Raw genomic sequence first — 19,039 nt, forward strand, 5'->3', positions numbered from 1 at the left:
TTTTGATAATGTCAGGTCTTCTCCAAACATATTAGGGCACTTCTAGCAATCTTCAGAGAAGATGCTAGCTGATAAAGACCACTTGTACACAAAGAGTGAATAATAAGTTGTGATTATGCACTTTGGGGCAGCAGCAGGGTATAAAACTGCATTTGTCCAAATAAGAAATGTGTTTTTCACTTGCTTGAAAAATTAAAACAGAGTACCACCTTTCTCTACAGTTGGGTTAGTCTCTTGCAGCAAAAACAACAAGCAGTCTTGTGGCATCTTAAAAACTAACAAATTTATTATGGCATAAGCTGGCTGTGCCGTCTAGTAAATATTGGGCATTGTATACAGTGCTAGAAAAAAAAGCAGGTTTAACAGAGCTTTGTAAACAAGAATAAGGTGCAGAAAATAGCACCGGTTTTCTCAAGTAACGTAACAGAAGAAACCTTGAACGATTGTATAGGAGTAAATGGAAGTACTGAGGTAACCTTGTCAACATTTGAGAAGGCTTGGTGATCTGTTCTGTTGACAAGAGGAACAATGCAGCAACTCAATGTTCTGTGAAGACCAACCTTCTTCAGAGCGGTGCCCTCCTGCAGACTGAGAATTCTGGGAGTTGTGGTCCCAACGCATTGGGAGGGAGCACCAAATTGGGGAAGGTTGCCTTCAGACTATTATCGGCTACTGCTATTGGAGTCTGCCCCCCCGGGAGACTCTTCCTCATTCCCAGGCTGGCTTCTCGGTGAGGGAGGAGTCTTCTCTGACTCCATGGGGATGGGGGGCGAAGGTGCTGGTACAGGACTTGCACACAGGGATGTCCCACGTGTCCCATCGGCGGGAATGGGATTGGGGAGGGAGGGCTGGGGAGCCGACACGCGAGCGTTTAGTGAATCAGCAATGTTCTCCAACAGAGTTGTTTGCCTCTCGAGGGCCACGGTGTAGCTCTCCATGCACCTCTGGAAGGCAGCATCAGAATCACGCATGGCGGCAGCCATGGTTTGGCTAGAGACTCGGATGCTTTTCGCAATGTGCTTTGCGCACCACACGGCGACTTTGCGATCGTCAACCCGCCTCTGCGACTCCTTACTATCAAGCTCATAAAGAGCCTCACGGATGTTCTCCCCAGTTTCTCGGGTGGCATTAATTAGCTCCTTCGCCAACTGAACTCTCTCAATTTTTCTCTTGTTCCTGAACCGGGCGGTTCTCTGCGCACTGGTCAGCGGAGCATCATCTCCCAGGCCTCTAGCAGGTGGAACACGGTCAATTGGCGGCCCTACCCCACCCTCAAAGCTGGCGTTCAGATCCTTCCGTCCAATGTTGCCCAGGGGAGCGCAAATGATGTCGGAGCTGTCGAGCGCTTCCCCCTCCTGCTCCTGAATGAGACTTTCAGCTGAGGAAGAGGAGAAAGGAGACTGTCAGGACACAGAAAGGAGACCAGCGCTGAACACAAGGCATTCTCTAGCCCAACAAGGAGCACACACAAAGGCTTGAAATTCTTAGGACTCTTCATTAGAAAAGATGGCTAAAAATCCAGTAAGAAAATGAGTCTGGGTTGGAAAAATTGTGCCTGGCATCAAAGCCATGTCTGGACTGGAGGATGAGACCAGTGTGGTGTAAGGGTTCGGCACCAGGCTACAAAGAGGAGACTGTGAGTTCCAGTCCTGCCTTAGGCATTTTTGGGCTAGTCCCTCTCTCTCAGCCCTAGGAAGAAGGTGACAAGGGCAAACCAAGAAGAACTAAAGGGACTTGTGAGGGCAGGCAGGCAGACAAACGAACAGCACCAGAGTACAGTCTCACAGAATGGGAGCACTCTTGCAATGTAGGGATGTTAGCTTGCTCCAAGAATTCTCCTGAAGTTCACTTAGAAACAAGTCATTGATCTTCCCTCTTTTGGAAGGAGAAAACTCCAATGTTAAAATTTAAAATTCAATCCTTAACAAGGCATTAATTTCTTATAGCTAGAAAACCAGGAAAAAGTTTAACAAGTTGGTGGAAAATAATAAGTTGGTGGAAAATAATTAGAGTTGAAGAAAGCCAAATCCAGAGTTTTCTAGCGCTTAGAGGGCAATACACTTCAGAGGATACAGATCTAGAAGAGACCGAATGGCAGGTTAAGGCAGCACACAACGAATCCAGTATTTATGGCCAAGTCAAGTTTTCTTACCTGTAGATAAAGCTCTGGATAAGGGATGTTCATGTTTGGGTCTTTCCTGGTCATGGTTGCTCTCTTCTATCCCACCAAAGGATGAGAATCGGTCCCCAAAACACTGTAGTAAATCCACAGGCAAGTCATCCACCCCTTCAGTCTCATCGTACGGTTCTTCTGAATACTCTGACAGCACGTCTGGGTCAAGGCGGGTGGTAGTTGCCTCTGGAGGTTCGCCATCATCCACAATTTCTCTTTCAAACTTGGTATCAAAGTCTAACTCAGGATCCGGACCGGTTTCCTCTTCCTCCTGCTCCTGTTTGACCTCCTCACACATGGCTGATGTGACTGTGATGCCATTCTCATCGATAACACGCACCTCCATGGGGAGGTGGCTTCCTTGGAGCACGGAGCACATCGTGTTGGGTGGGTCCTCTTCCTCTGGCGACTGCTCCTCGATTTTTGGAGTGACGACTGCAAGCTGGTTGGGGGCAGGCCATGGAGATGATTGCCCCCGGTGCTTTTGCATAGCCAGGCTCCGGTTGGGCTGCAAAAGAGGCCGGTGGCAGTGAGTCGGGGACACTGTCCCAGCCTGGAGAAGGCGAGGCTGCTTCTGAGGGGGCTGCTGGAGGTGGGATTTGCTTTGGCCGGCTGTCCCAGTGGACCTCAGCCCTGGCGGACTAATTAAAGATGGCCTCGCAAGTAAAGCCGCCTGTCCAGATGTTCCAGGAGCAGGTGAGGAAGCCTGCCTGGACCATTGACCCTTATCGCCACTGTTGGAAGAATGCTTGGCGTCCCTTCGACTCAGCAGGATTGTGGCCAGTTTGTCGTAGAACGGCATGGTTCGCACTTCGCCGGCGCCAGGGCATTTGTTGTGAGTGGTGACCTCCTTAAATTTCTTCTTCAGCGCATTCATCTTCTCACGGCACTGGCGAGCCGAGCGGTTGAAGCCCCGCAAGCCCATTTCGTTGGAGAGCCAGTTGAAGACCACCTCGTTGTGGTAGGTATTCTGGAGTTCATTCTGGACCTCTGGGCTGATCCAGAGGTCAACAAAGAGCCCAATCTCTTCTTTGCTCCAAAACTTGGCCCTTTGCCTTTGGGACTCCTGAGTGTCTTTTGCAACTGCAGGATAATTCGGCAACAGGGGCGTCCGGCCTGCCAAGGGAACACAAAGGAGTGCAATGCAGATGATGTTGTTGTTGTTAAGCTTCAGAGGTTTTAGAAGACTCTGGACCCAACCAACCCAGTTTTTGTGTTTGGATGCCCCCTCACATTTTATCAAAAGCTCTTCTTACAATGAGGTTTTCATTCACAGAAATGACATGGTTTATAATGGTGTAAATGACATAAATTTGGAGTTAATGGACATTTGGATTTAATGGATAGGCCCTCCCCAACCCCAGTCTGTTAAATCATTATTTTGCTGAATGTTAAATACTCTCTCAACTGCCATTTGGGGCAAATTGTCTAGGACAAAGTTGGGCTTTCTTTTTTGTATCACATCTAAAGGCTACCTTTCTTCCAAGGAGCTCAAGGCAACACCCAGAATCCTAATTTTCTGTTCCCCAAAAAGCCTATTCACGGTGAGAAAACTGTCTCATTGTCTCCCGGGAAACTGATGGATGAAGGAGGACCAAAAACCTGGGACAGAAACTCTACTGCCAAGCCAAATGAGAAGTTCTGAAAACTCCCTCCAGGTGGGGCTTGTGGTCCCATGAAGCATTTTGTTTCTGCTGGCAGCTCTTGCCAACACCTCAACAGAGGGCAACACTAGGCTGACCTTGTATGGATTCAGAAGCTAAGCAGGGTCAGGCTTGGTTAGTATTTGGATGGGGGACCTCCAGGGAAATCCAGAGCTATAGACTAATAGGAAACTGCATAGACATGTCTATGAAGTTGCCAGGAACTGGACATGAAGGAAACTTCAAGCTCAGGTTAAGCCAGTATAATAGAAGAAGCTGCATCGACAAATCATGACTGATGGCAGTCTTACAAGCCAATTTCAAACCCTGGTTGAACAAACCATTTAAATTAAACGCAGCATATAAATTACAAAATACTACAATGCCATTAGCAAAGAGAGAAGGCAAAAATTGAAGAGAATACAAAGCACGTCTTCCCTGCAGATCAAGACCTGGTATGATAAATGCAGTTTCTGGGTCAGGGATTTTGGTCTGGAGTAAGGAAGCCATGGTCCTCCAGAATCTGGAGGCCCTGTTTTCATCAGTCCTGGCAAGCCAAGTCACCTTAGGGCAGAAGCCAGAATGTTCCAAGAGGAGTTAATCGTTGTTGAGTCTTATTGCAATAGTGACCTATTTAGTCTCCTACAATTGGGTGGATGGCCCATCGTGCACCACCACCAACAGCTCTCCAGGCCAATCCTATTGCCCATTCCAGTGCAGTGGCTGAGCCCAGACTGTTTCCAAAGGTTATGCACACAGATCAGGACATGGTGAAATTGTGGGTGGCACAGGCAGTTTTCATGCCAGGAGAAAACAAGGAAAGGCCCCCTGGATGGGTGACTACTGTCTCTTACCCAGCGCCATGACATTCTGATAGCTGTCCTGCATGGCTTCTTTTGGGAGGGGTCTTTGTACCCGTTCAACAAAGTTCACTTTGCTTCTGAGAAACATATGACCGCATCATGGGATGTCACAAAGCCCTGGAAATTAGGAGGGGGGGAACAACAATAATTCAGGACCTGCTATCTCAGTGCAAGGTGGAGTGATGGCTGGAACCACCATAAACTTTATTCTTCTTCACACTGTTAATATAATATCAAGTCATTAATATAATTACTCCCCAGTCCTATATTAATCATTTTCCTCTGGTGTCACATTAAAAAAATCACAATGGGGTAATGACTTTGGACAGTCTCTGTGGGTCATACCCAAGGCCTTTGGGCCTTGTGTGGGACCTGGAGCCCAAGACCATACTCCGTTGCTCTAAAAGTATCAACTTAACTAGCAAAACAAATGAAATCATTTGAACTCCCAGCCCTCGTTATTTAAGATGTATAAAGGACAAAAAGAGTCTGCTATTTTCACCAACAATTTAATCAACTAACATTTTAATAGATTTATCTGGAAATATCTGTTTTAAATTGATCATACAGCCAGTTAAAGGTGCATGATCTGAGATGTGAAATTGGGCTGTAAAAGAACTGTCCCATGGATCCTGCTAGCAATATCTATCTATCTATCTATCTATCTATCTATCTATCTATCTATCTATCTATCTATCTATCTATCTATCTAATCCCCTCTCACCCCCATGGGTGGTATGTGTCTTCCTCAATCTTGGGCCCTCTACCAGAGGCCTGGGAGTCCTGCACGGTTCTGTGCAGGATCTGAGCTGTTCCTAGCACTGCCAGAGAAAGAGCTCTGATGTTGTTCCTGGGATCTGTTGGAGCCACTCTCCCAGCTATATATCTATATATAGATATATCAGGATGTGAAATTGGGCTGTAAAAGAATTGTCCCATGGATCCTGCTAGCAATATATATATATATATTGTGTGGATTTATTGCTATATATATACAGTAGAGTCTCGCTTCTCCGACATAAACGGGCCGGCAGAACGTTGGATAAGCGAAAATGTCGGATAACACACACTAACAATTGAGTGCAGTAAAAAAAAAAAAAAAAAAACCCAATCCGCTGCGCCTGTTGCAATCGATTTTTGCGTTGCGGCGCTGCACCGTCAGGAGCAACAAGAGAGAGTACACTCACACTCGCAAACAAGCGGCACACTTTTCTCGTCGCCGATTTATGCGTGTTGTGTTTTTTTTAGGGGCGTTGGATAAGACGGAGTGTCGGATAAGCGAAGGTGGGTTAAACGAGACTCTACTGTATATATAGAGAGAGCAATAGATAGATAGATATAGGTTTACCACTTTCAGGAAACAATGGTAGGATAAACACTAAGAGAAGCAAAATCTAGCTTATATTCTATCTTTCCCCAGAAAACAAAAACACCATCCAACTCACTTCTGAAAATGTACCAGTAGGTCAGGGCTTCTCACAACAACAAAGCTCTTCAGAGCATTTCTCCTTTAAGCACTTCCTGGGCTGACCATGTGACCCTGCAACATTGTGTGGTCATATGGACATTCCAGGAAGTGCCACAAAGCAACAGCTTCTGCAAAGAGCACTACATTGCTGTGAGCATGGAGGCATTTTGCTATGAGCAGAAAAGTGTCAAGAGCTCTGGCTATCATCTACATATTCAAAGTAACAGCAATAACCCACTGCCTGCAGAAATGTTATGTTTGGATAAAATTCAAATATAAATCCAGCAGATTAGGAATCTGTTTTAGAAAAGAGGCGGAAAAATGAACTGGATCTAGACCACTCCACACATTCATAGCAGATTTTTTTTTTCATTCTACTGCATTAATACAGGAGCAAAAGAAGGAAAAAAAAGAGAAAAAAGGGGATTTAATCTTAGGGACATACAACCTCAATCCGTCTGAACAATGAATTATGTTTTACATGGTAAGTCAAGGGCTATACTTCCAAAGCAGGCAGAGCCAACATCTGGCTTGGGATGGCAGTCCAGGAGTTTTAAGGGGTGAAACAGATGCCTTAAGCACCATATGTGACCCTTTCTGCCCCTTGAGGCTCTCACATTTGCACAAAATGGGGGACAGGGGAAGCCAACCAATTTGGACCCACTCATGCTGGGAAGCTGTGAGGGCCACTAAAGATAAAGGTAAACCAGTGGTTTTGTTTTGTTTTTTGCATCACTGCAAAATTTCATAAAATAAGCAACTCCATGCTCAAAGTCAACAAAAGTTTAAGAACTCAATCCACAGAAGCTGTCATTTTATGCAAGCTTACTTAGAAATTTGCCCTATTGCAGGACACAGTGGTTGAGGTGCCTATATGAAAATAGGTCCACACCAGGATTTAGGTCCAAGTAGACACGTTCAGGAAGAGGCTGTGCAGATCCCGTAAATCTGCTGATATCCCTAAAATTAAAAGAAGGGGAAAAAGTTAGGGTTGTTTACCTGAACTCACTAGAGTTCTGCACCACAAAAAAGACCCTTATTTTTCCCAGTATATAAAAGCACCTCCTTTATTCTAATTTTCTTTCATCTTCACCCTTAACACACCATAGTCTCTCTGGCCTCCTTTTCTTCATGCCTTTACATATCCGCTTTTCAACATGCTACTTCTCCTACCCCCCACCCCACCCCGATCATTTGACCATCTCTAGAAATCTAGAATCTCAAGTATTTATTATTCATGTTTGGATTTCTTTTTTGTTTGCTTTTTGCAGAAATAAATGAAATAGCTCCAACTTCTCTGAGCATCAGCAGCCACAGAAAAGGTAGCCATGGATCCACCAACTCACGTTTAATTAAAAACCACATGGACTTGCAGGCAGGCAAAGGAGCAGAATGCTGTGTCCCAAGTAAAAACTAACCACGTTTTAGAAAAAATAAGTCACCCACAGCTTGGTTAGAAATGTAAAATTTTGCATGAGGAAAGATGGAGCCCCAGACTCTCTTTAACAGCTCTTGGCTCAAGCAGTTTCTTCGGGTGGGGTCAGAGTTTCCATAGCATGCCAAGACATATTGTGACTTGTCTGGTTTCAGATCACGCAGTGTGTGAAGCCACCTGCTGTTCTTTGTAAACCATGGTCACGGCTTAGCACTCCATGTGAACCAGTCCACCATGGCTTGTTCAATAAACCAGAGTTCCAAGGGTAAGACACCATGTAAGAGTGTCCTCTTCCCCTCCAAATATAACTCCCCCCTTCCATTTCTAGATGCAAACCCCTTACCAGATTGGTCTTCTGTTTCTTTTCCCCACAATGTGGGAAAAATCTGGAAACAAACAGGGGAATCATCCCATAGCTGTGGCTGATGGGAGCTGTAGTCCAATACATATGGAGAGCACCAGGTTGGGGGAGAGCTGTTTTAAAGGAAAGGAACTGTCCAGGCATGAGATGTTGATCCATGTTTATCCTTTTCAACCAGTCCTTTGGAATAGTAACTTGCAAGTTCCAGGGGTTTCTTGGAAACAGACCCAAAAGACACATCACCCCTCAACCTATGAGACAGTTTATCCACTTTTACCTACCACCCCCAAATTAAGATAAATCCACTTTTGGGGAAAAGCTGACCATGGTCAGGAGAGCTTAGTTTGTCTTTTGCATAGAGACCTTATTGAGATGACCATATCAGGTGAACCAAGTGGGCCCGCTAAGCCACTTCTCAGAATCCCAGACAACATATTCCCCTCGATTCAACTGCACACATGATTTATTTGTCCCATGTGAGCTTTTTCCACCACCCAACACAAGCAGAACATAAGTAGAAATCAACAAGCGCATCCACAAGGCGCGGCTGTTTCAACAAGTCAGATCTCTAAAGAAAAAAAACAGCAACTCCACTCTTCTGTGGCTTCACCATGTTTACCTGCAATTAATTCACTACTGGTTCCTCGAGTCATCTCATTGAAAAACTTCCGATCGGTGTTTCTCAACCTTGGCAACTTTAAGACAGGTGGACTTGAACTCCCAGAATTCCCCAACCAGCATCATGCTGTCTGGGGGATTCTGGGAGTTGAAGTCCACCTGTCTTAAAATTGCCAAAGTCGAGAAACGCTGCTCTAGACATTTCTTCTTGCTGTCTTTCTGCCCCCTCCCCTTATTTAGAGCAGGGTCTCCTTCCCTGAGGGCTTTGAATGGGGGTTTTATTCAGAAATAGATGTCTAGCTTCCCAGAAGAAACTCTTCCATTTTGGGGGCTCCCATAGAGGAATCATCCACTAAGCATCTTGTACTATTAACTAGCAATTTCCGTTACAAAGGAATAGCTGTGAACACTATTCGGGTCAGGGAATACCCAAAGAAAGGTATCTCCTACGCTAGCACCCCATGACTTTGGAATTTCCCACCCAGCGTGATGGGCCAAGCTCCCTTTGGGTGATTAATAGAATCCCTAAGCCTTTCTTAGAATCACAGAACTGTAACAGTGGAAAGGATCATTTAGTTTATCCCTCTGCAATACGCAGGAACAACAACACTTAAACCGTTGAACTTGTTCTGATCAACTTCCAGCAAAATTTCAAGGGCTTTGAATGCTGTCATTTAATGTGGGTAGTTATGTAGTTCTTCGATATTCTAATGGTTTCTAAGTGTATTGGTAATTATAAGTCACCGTGTAAACATAGAAAGCAATTTATTTCCTGATTACACCCAGCTGACCTTGTCTGGCTCAGAACTAACCAGGGCTAGGCCTGCTCGTATTGGCGTATTTGGGCCCTGGGGAATTTCAGAGCTATAGGCTAGATGAGGGGTGGGATTTCCAAGTGCACTCCACCCTACAGCAAGAGGCACCTGTTAAAAAATGAAAGACGATCAGGGACAGAACTGAATATTTTTCCATTCCTCCCCAGCATCACCATCATCTCTGACAAAAGCAGATGGCTTAAAACATCTAATCAATCAACTATAAGGAAAGGGAGGTTGGGAGTTGTAGTCCCATCATGTCTGGAAGAAGTGAAGTTGGAGAAGGCCGTTTTAAACAGCCAAGCATGCAAAATAGTCAAGTTTATATTGCTAGAAGCAAGAATACGGTATTTGGTAAAATGCAATGCCTTGACACAATATTTCTGGGGCATCACCACCGTTGTCACGAGTTTCGCACGTGGTAGGATTTCAAAACCAGAGTTTAACTCCATGTGTGGCTCTAACGTCTCTTCTACCACATACATCTTTACACAGTAGATCTGTGACCTCAGCACATATGCCTTTCGAATTAGTGCCCTACATTGTTTATGAAACAGCCACCACTCTGTGTGAGGAGCAGAACAAAAAGCGCTTGCTGGAAAATCTTGGGGTTAAGAAACCCCAAGGAGCTTACTACTGCTTGCTCTTAAAGCAGACTGCAGCCTAAGTAAAGCCCACTGAATCCAATGGCTTGGCGTTTAGACAGAAAGCCTGAAAAGTGTGAAAGAATAAAATAATGTTACTCCCCCTAAAATCCACCCTCTCGATGATATCCACCCCATCCGTGAAAAAGTTGCCTTAACTTTTTTGTTTCCTTAAAAGCATTTCCATGCCCATTACCTAGGCTAGGTAAACACGCTTCCAATTATCCCAAATTGTACAGTTCCAGGGAAAATCAATATTCAGTTCAAGTTAGCAGGGGAGGAGAGCAATAGCGAAACTGAACCTGCCAAGTCCAGCGATTGGCCTAAAGAGAGCGGAGCAGGGACACTTCGGTGGCCATTGTTGGAGCAGGCTGCCAAATGTACACCGCACTATTAGATGTGTTTACACTGAATGAAGTCCCAGGAATTTTTTTTCCCTGCAAAGAGACTCACTCCCATGCAAGTAGGTGGAGGGACCGCACAGAAATCGTGCTGGTGCAAAAGGGGTCTTCTTTGGCAGCACTCTAACAAATTATCAGCATTAAGGTTTTTTTTTTGTTTTTTTTTTAAAGCATGATTCAATTCTGCTAAAGTCAAGGTAAGATACCAACACAATAAATAAATAAAAAAAGGAGACCTCTTCCGGATCAGACAAAGGCCTACCTTGTGCAGCATCCTGTTTGCCAATGCAGCCAACCAGATGCCTCTGAGAAAAAGCCTTCCACCACCAAACACGCCTGCAAAGCCTCCCTCCTCCTCGGGTTCCCCGACAACCGATCCTCACGGGCAGGTTTTTTGTTTTTTTTTTTAAAAATCCAAACACGCATTACTGTATCTCCTCCCCCGGCCAGGAGCAGCCGGTGGGCGAGCCGAGAGAGACGACAAAGGAGGCGACCCCCCCCCGAAAAGTTCCCTTCCAACAGGAAAGTTGGGGCCGCCGGTTACCCAAAGGAGGATCTCCCCCCCACGAGCAGGAGCCGGGTTCCAGCGATCGTCTGCACGCACCCCGGGTCAGAGCCGGAGGAACACACGAAAGAAGCCGGGATATTTAGAAGCAAGAAGGGGCGGGCGGGCAGGAGGGGAAGGAGAACGGGAAGAGGGGCTGAGAGCCCGACCTCCCAAAGCGCGCCCGAAGGGGCCGGACTCCGGCTCCCATCGTTCCCGGCCAGAGCGGCCCGGGAACGATGGGAGCTGGAGTCCGGCCCCTCCGGAAGACGCCGGGTCGGGGAGGCCGGGCGAGAAGGCTGGACAAAGAAACACCCTTACGAAGCGCCGGGGGAGCTGGTCGCGGCTGCGGAGTCCAGGGCTGCTCCGGGGGAAGCTGGTCTCAGCGCCTGCCCGTCCCCTCCCTCGCCGGGAGCTGCCGCCTCGGACCCCCAAATCCAGCGGGGAGGCACTTCCGCGCGCGCGGCTGGAGCCCGAGCCCCGGCCCCCTCCGCCCGCCGCCCGCCAAGTCCGCCGCCGCCGCCGCCGCTGGGTCGCTCGCTCGCGGCACAGGGAGCAAAGGCCTCAAAGTGCAACTCGCGAGAAGGTTGAGGACTCTTCTTCCTGCTCCTCCCCCCCCGCCCGGCGCGGGCCAATGGGAGCGGAGGAGAGCCGCCTCGCTGATTGGCCAGACGATGAATGGGGCACGCAGGGGAGCGGGAAGTGTAGTTTTTCTGGGTCAGAGAAAACTACAGTTCCCTAAAGACCTCGGGGTCGAATGCGAAGGCGCGAATTTGCGCTCCCGAACCCCCCTCCCGCTTTTCTTTTTTTAAGGGTGCCTTTCTATGGTAGGGACTGGGGGCTCGTTTTTTAAAAGCCCCAGAAAAAAAAGGGGGGGCTGGATTGTTCTCTGTCTTTTAAGCTATTTTCCCCCCAGAGCGGTTGCATCCCAGCTCCCATCTGCCCCTGGGAGTTGCAGTTCAACGCATCTGGAGGGCACCCGGTTGGGGAAGGAGAATTCCCAGATTGGGGGAATTTGCGGGCGAGGGAGGAAAAGTTTGCGGTTTGGGACCGAGTCGGGAATGCTGAAAAATGGCAACTTGGAGGGTCTTTGGAGGAACTATCCGAGCCGTCCGCAGCGTTTTCGAGTTTCAATCATTTTTCGATAAAGTTTTTTTTTTTCAGTTGCAAATTACGGGGAAAGAACAAACGTGGGTTTAAACCACCTCGGCCTGTGGATTCGAAGACGGGCTGCGGGAATAGATGGCAAACGTGCACGTTGGCTCCCCTCAGGTGCAAAAACTCCGCGTTTCGAGTTAAACCCTCTTCGTTCTCCGACCCGGGTTCTCGCGGCTCAACGGCTAAAACGCTCCTTTCCCCCCAAACCCCAAAGCAGTGGAAGACGTCGCTCCTCTCCCCGTAGTTACGGCCAAATCGGCTTTCGGTGTAACTTCAGCGGGGATATCCTGTCCATCAAAGGACGGGGTGTGTGCGCGTGCATATATTTATATATAAATATATCTAAAATGTTACATTAGTTGCCCGTCCCCAGGCCCTCTTGGCTGCGCATCATGGGAGCTGCTCCTATTGAACATTTGCAATAAAAAGCTGCTTCGCCCCCTTCCCGGGGAGTCAGCCTCCCTGAGCGCTATGAAGCCAGCGCGGGATCGCCTGCACGTGCGCATCGTTGCACCAGGGAGGCATCGCGCGGAACGGTGCAAAAGGTGGCCGACGTCCCTCCTCCCCCGCTTGCTAAGCCGCGGCATTTGCCTCCCCCCCCCTTTGAGGAACGTCAGTGGCCTAACGTGATGCGAAAGCCGCACGCTCCTCTCGGCTTTTCCTAGCTCTATGCTCACAGGTGCCTCCCGCAGAAGCGAGAAACGCCGCGGAGGAGCGTGGGGGACCCCTGCAGTTCGTGGGGCAGCCCCGCCGGGTCTGGGCCAGGGGACCGAGGCAGGGGCAGGAGTTGCCGCCCGCTGGACGTCTGGGCGGAGAGGAGGCTCCTCTAGCCGGCCGATGGGCTCCAGCCCCGCGGTCCCATCCGAGGCAGAATGGAGGGCTGTCATAACTCGGGACTTTCTCTCTTTCTGTGCACGTGTTTCTCTCTCTCTTTCTGAAGGGGCTGCAGAGATGTAACTGCCTACAGCAGTGTTTCTCAACCTTGGCCACTTTAAGATGTGTGGACTTCAACTCCCAGAATTGGCCAAGGTTGAGAAACATTGGCCTACAGCCTTCTTGGTGCAAAACCGTGTGTGTGTGTGTAAGAGGGGATGGGTATCCAGGCATTTTAGTTGGAATTAAAAGAGGCAGCCTAGTTGGGCAACTGGATATAGTGGCATTACCAGGAAGTAACTATCTATCTCCCTCCCTCCCTCCCTCCCTCCCAGAGGAGGTTGCTGAGTGGGGCCATAGCCTTTTAAATTACAGATATTTAATCTCTTTTTCCTCAGATGCTTATTTACACTGGCTTTTCTATTCGTCCCAGTGTGTGGCTGCTCCTCCTTTTGCTGCGTATTTATGTAGCCCTGAAACCTTTCAACGCGGAAGCTTATTCTGTGGGTGGGCCAGCCCGCGTTGCTGTATGTGGACTGGAATCTCCCTTCTGGGCCTGAGTTAGCCTTGCCAGCCAAACCCTTTTGGCTGTAGAAGTTGCCTGCCAAACTTTGCCCTGTTTTGGGGGGGAAAGAAAGGGGGAAAAAAAATAGCCGTGATGGGAATTGTAGTTCAGGTTCATGGGTGGAGGAAGCAGCTTGAAGAAGACTCTCCTATTTGGTTGCCGTCAAAAGCCTGTGACCGAGTTTGTGCAACAAACTGTAGTTAGTCACACTTTAGCTTTGTGTTTAAGAGCACCCAGCCAATGTGGTGAGTTTAGATCTGTATGCTGGGTGTACTCAGAACAATGAAGTAAACCGTGATTCAGTTGCAGATAAGCTCATATGAACATGGCAGATTTTGAGAACATGTTATATGCAATCCCATAAAATTACTCTGTTGTGGAAGGGGTGTGCCCATCCCTAAAATTTCTGCCACGGTGTTATGGGCAGCTACCAAATACTCATTTACCCAAAGATAAACCAGGGAAGTTATTCCCTATCCCAGATGTGTCAGGATTGTCTCCTCCCTGTTCTCCCTTGACTCTGAGGCAAATAGAAATGCATTCAAGTAAAGCAGAAAACTGCAGCTACCAATCATTTTCCTTAACAGGTGCCTCTGGATCCTGGATACATTACAGCAGTGTTTCTCAAACATGGCCGCTTTAAGATGTGGACTTCAACTCCCAGAATTCCCCAGCTGGCAAGGGAATCCTGGGAGTTGGAGTCCACATGTCTTAAAGTTGCCATGTTTGAGAAACACTGCATTAGAGCTTTTGCAGAAATACATATGACACTGTTGGGGGGACAGTATCAGATGTCAGGTGTTGTCAAGGGTGGGTGGTGATCTGTCTGTGTTGGAAACGTGGAAAACGTGAAGGATCATTTTATCATGCTTGGTGAACTTCTAAAAAGCTAGAAAATTTTGGGCTCAAATAGACACAGTGATACAAAGAATTTGAAGGATTAATATTCAACTGAAACCAGAACTTTTCTTGCTGGCACTAATGGACATACAACTAGAAAAGGCTTATGGACAATTGGTTTTGTACATGGTAACTGCTGTGAGATTATTATACGCCCAAAGATGGAAAGACTCTGAAATACCCACAATGGAGGAATGGTTGGTGAAGATGACAAAATTTGCAGAGATGGCAAAATTGACGTGTTTGATTAGGGAAAAGACAATAAGTACACTTGTCAGTGACTGGAAACCCTTTATGGACATTTTGCTAAAAACAGGGAAAAAAGGAACTCTGATTTATGGGTTTGATATTTAGAAAGGGTAGAATATGGAAAGAAGGGAGCCATGATATAATCTTAGAGAGGACAAAATATAAATGCATTTATAACTGCTGTAAAGAAAATCAGAAGCCACTCCTTTATAGCTTTTTTTTCTTTTTCTCTTTTTCCTTTCCTTTCTTTTCTATTATCATTTTTCTTTTACTTTACTTTCTTTTTTCTTTAAATTTGTATTGTTTTTACTTTGCAAAAAACTTCTTTAATAAAAAAAAAATAAAAAAAAAGAGTGGGTGGTGATCTGGAAGAGCATTTTTCTACCAGAGAAATTGGAATTTGTTTGGTAAGGCCTGGCGTTAACCGAAGCCCTGTGTAAATTCTATATTCTTCATGTATGTCAGAAAAGCAGATCTGAGACAGGAGAACAATAGCCCTTCCATACTCCTTAGCGGGAATTAACACACGTCGTCAGCCACGGATAATGTCCACGGTCACTGTGTCTATCTCTACTTACTGGAAAGTGACTAGCTGAGAGCCAGGTTGGAGGAAATGTTAGTTTTTTTAGCTCTGGAGCGTGAGTTGAGGCCAGCAATTCAGATTGAGAAGCTGTTTCTTCGTAGCAGTGATGAACCCTTTTTGGTGGTAACATAATTACTTCAAAATCTGGTGAGTCCCTCTGCTGAGAATATGGATAGGCCTGTTTGCTTATGCTGCCTCGTCATCTTCTTCTACTCGGGTAGAAGCCGATATGATGGCTTCTGCCTTGAATTTTGATCTCCCACCTGCCTCTGTCTCAACGTCCTCCCTTGACGGTGGATCAGGGTTCCAAATTATGGACGCTCTTTGAATGATGCAGTCCAGATGGGAGAAGAAGCTCCTGAAAATGGAAAGAAATCACCAGATCTCCCACTAAGATGCCAGCATGAGCAAAGGAAGAAGATAACCGTCTGAGATTCCTGTTTACGTTGGTTGTCAAGCTGTTCAGGAGCCTTTAAAAATAAAATAATTGTTTTTCTTTCATTGTTCCTTTTGAAAAAAAGATCAAGAATCAAAAGATTCTTACAATTCGTATCATTTTGGAGGAAAAAAACGACTTTACATAACCCCTTTAAATACTTTTTAGAAAACGAAATAAACCTTTTAGAATCATATTTCTTATTTTAGTTGTTCATATTAGCCTAAATTCAGCCCCCCAAATCCTATGCTAATATTAAGGGGTGCTAATAAAATTACATCTTACTCCTTTTCTTCATGTATACCGGTGTTTTGTTTTTAAATCTCTTAACCCATTTCCCAGATAGATTAAAAAAAAAAAAAAAAGGGGTGTGGCATTGTCACTTTCTAGTGCTATAATGCGCTTTAAAAAAAAAAAAAAACTTGTCACACCTGAAGTGTGGCGAGCAGGATTTTTAAAGTTAGCATTGCTATAATTGAAAGGGTTGTGTAGCATTTTAGATTCAGTTCCAAAAGGGTGTTGCAGCGGTGTGAACCTGATGTCTATCTCTGCCTTCTTGAAACTGCTGAGCTACTAACACGCACAAACCCCATAGCAATCGTACTATCGGTCCCAAAATATCTCTAAGGAAGGTACAGAAAAGCTGTGTGTGTGTGTGTGTCCGTGTTCCAGTCTTGGCTCCTTGCATCTGCCTGGACTAGTCCTTGCAGGTTAGTCAGCCACGTTTTCAGAAACGGCTTTTCCTGGTTTTCCTCTTCCCAGGGCTGAGAGAGACGGACTGGCCCAAAGTCACCCAGCTGGCTTCATGTCTAAGGTGGGACTAGAACTCAGGGTCTCCTGGTTTCTAGCCTGATGATGAAGGAATGATGATGAAGGAATGCGGAGTCTCGCACCTATTGAGAATTCCACTTTCTGGCCATGGATGAATTGCAAATTCAAGCCAATCTGGAGGTGGGACCAGAACTCACAGTCCTCTGGTTTCTTTAAGCATTCCAAATTCTCTCTCTCTTTCCATATCTCCCAATCCAGAAATAGCAAATTCTGCTCTTGTTAACGCCTGCTGTGGATCCAGGTTCTTAGTTTTGGATCCACAGGCTGTGCAGGGCCCCTCACATTCCTCTGCCCCATTTTCAAGTCACCCTATTAAGGTAGATCAGGATTATGGTCACCCAGATAGAAGCCAGGCAGGGCAGTCTCGAGAAGCCAAACGCACGAATGGCGTTGTCCTCCGACTCCTTCCGGCGTTGTCCGATCCAGAATCTCGTGGGCCTCTCAGTTCCGCTAAGATATACTTTCCCCAGCAGCAAAATTGGGAGCAAACGTGGTATCAAATGTCACTGCAGTCGAGGTTCATTTTTTTTTTTTTTTTACAGGGTCTTGTAAAGTAGTCATTTTCCCTGCAGGTTGGAAAACAAATTCAGCAAGGATTTACGTGGCGGAATTCCAGAAGCGAGTAGAATATTTCAGAGCGCAGACGGAGGAGGTGTTTTCTTTATGAAAGGTAGTTTATAGAAAAGGAGGGGGAAAATCTGTTAGAAAAAATGGTAGTTGGCTGGGTAGAACCATTCTGCCCGAGGTAGGAACATTTTACCTACAGAGGACATTAAAATGGTCTACCCCGCCTCCTCTCCAAAGTGGTACGGTCCCCTTTACCTCTTGAGGATTATGACACCTTTTGAAATTTATGGCTTTTTTTTTTTTAATCTGGAGGATCAGAGGTCGGCAGTCTGCTGGCTATTTCCTTACAGCTTCACTGATCTGATAAGTTTGCAAGGAAAAGCAAATCAAATTCTTGGCAGGAAAAGTAAGAGGGAAACCACCCACGTCTATTAGGAGCTACAGTTATCAACTGTTTGTGGGTATAAATGCAGACGAGGCTGTTCTGAGACAATGAAATATTCACAAACATTCTGACTGCTTTCAGACATTGTTCTAAGCCATTGTTTGTTTGACCATGGTTTACTGAATAAAATAGAAACTGGTTGTTTTTACCCAAAGCCATAATCCATACTTTAGAAATTGTAATGACTGGTTTAGCCCAACAGGGCAAGTCACAAACAAACAGATCATGTTTTGATGTAATGTGTTGAGAGAGCCAAGCCAATGTAGGTACAAAAAATTGCTTTGAGGTTACGGCATGTTCACAAACACTCCCAGTGGTTGATTCAGGGCTTTGAACTAAGCCTTTGTTTCTATAACCGCAGATTATTGAATAAACTACAGTTGGCTGGGTTCAAACAACATGTGAAGCCAAAACCAAATCATTCTCATTATGGTTTAATGTGTTTTGTGAAGTTGTCTGATGAAGAAACAGGCAATGCTTTGAGATTATCAACAAGCTGGAGATGGGGCAGAAGAAAGAGCCGACTCCTTGCCTGAAATTATTCTGAATATTAGAAGCTGAATGCTATGATGTTCTTAGGAAGCAAAGGAGACCATCCAAATCAATGTTTCTCAAACTTGGCAACTTTAAGATGTGTGGACTTTAACTCCCAGAATTCCCCAGCCAAGTTTGAAAAACATTGATCTAAATTAAGGTGTAAAATTGGAGGCCCTTGTTGCTCCAGAAAGCCCCAGAGACTCCCAGAAGGAAATATTTATTAATTGCATGACTAAGGAGTAATCTTGTCAGCAATATTTAATCTGAAATCCATTGAAATGTAAACAAATTAAGAAGAAATATAGTTTCTGTTGTGGCTCCAGCTATAACTTTTTGGAGAGTTGTCCTCAACATGATAGACGTTCAGCCACCTAATGTGGCTCCCAGCCTAGAAAAGGTTGGTCATCTCAGATCTGAAGAACAGGTGAGAAGCTTGAGATTGGGCTACCACACTCATCAGCCCCAAACCAGTATGGTAATGTCATACGAGACTGGAGTTGTAACCCAAGGCCACAGATTCCCTACAGCAGATCTAACCCAAGAGATGGACAAGGTGGTGTGGTGAGGGGGAATTACCACTTCATTTAAGTCAGCGTTTCTTAAACTTTTTTGCTCTCAGGAGCCTTTCCCACTTTTAAAAATTATGGAGGATCCCAAAAGAGCTTTTGTCTGTATGGGTTATATTTATTGAAATGTACCATAGTAAAAATGAAAACGGATGCATTTGTAGAATATTTATATATTGAATCATATGAAAATAGCAATATTAAACCCATTAGATATTAACCTAAATAAATATTTTTAATGAAAAAAATCTATTTTTTTAAACAGTGACATTGTTTTAAATTTTTGCAAACATCTTCAATATCTGGCGAGTAATTTTGATTTTGCGGACCCCTGAGAGGGTCTTGGTGGACCCCAGGAATCCTC

The 19,039-nt window shown here is 45.8% G+C and overlaps 1 protein-coding gene across 8 annotated transcripts; it reads right to left on the bottom strand.

Annotated features, from left to right (window-relative positions):
- Positions 1 to 242: 242 nt before the first annotated feature.
- LOC103061213 (uncharacterized) lies at positions 243 to 11,560 on the bottom strand. Of its 8 annotated transcripts, none has more exons than XM_088128663.1 (5): positions 11,287 to 11,560; positions 7,040 to 7,107; positions 4,671 to 4,796; positions 2,153 to 3,289; positions 243 to 1,378 (listed from the first exon to the last, which is right to left on the bottom strand). In XM_088128663.1, exons 3-5 carry the CDS (start codon positions 4,765 to 4,767, stop codon positions 663 to 665), a joined length of 1,950 nt encoding a protein of 649 aa, XP_087984789.1. In that variant the 5' UTR covers positions 4,768 to 4,796; positions 7,040 to 7,107; positions 11,287 to 11,560; the 3' UTR covers positions 243 to 662. The 8 variants fall into 8 exon arrangements, with proteins under 8 accessions (XP_087984789.1, XP_087984787.1, XP_025026292.2 ...); XM_088128661.1 differs by having other exon boundaries at positions 6,977 to 7,107; XM_025170524.2 differs by lacking the exon at positions 11,287 to 11,560 and adding an exon at positions 10,684 to 11,164.
- Positions 11,561 to 19,039: the final 7,479 nt, after the last annotated feature.

Source organism: Python bivittatus, unplaced genomic scaffold (genome assembly GCF_059951505.1).
Source record: "Python bivittatus isolate LINGU-HERP-01145 unplaced genomic scaffold, Pbiv_v1 ctg000800_np1212, whole genome shotgun sequence".
Lineage (NCBI taxonomy): Eukaryota > Metazoa > Chordata > Lepidosauria > Squamata > Pythonidae > Python > Python bivittatus.

What these genes read in the sequence shown, in the direction of transcription:
- LOC103061213 (XM_088128663.1), bottom strand. Translation starts at nt 4,767, where the DNA reads ATGTTTCTCAGAAGCAAAGTGAACTTTGTTGAACGGGTACAAAGACCC. An exon ending in TCAGAATGTCATGGCGCTGG is followed by an intron (nt 3,290 to 4,670) that starts GTAAGAGACAGT and finishes TTCCCTTGGCAG; the next exon opens with GCCGGACGCCCCTGTTGCCG. An exon ending in ATCCAGAGCTTTATCTACAG is followed by an intron (nt 1,379 to 2,152) that starts GTAAGAAAACTT and finishes CCTCTTCCTCAG; the next exon opens with CTGAAAGTCTCATTCAGGAG.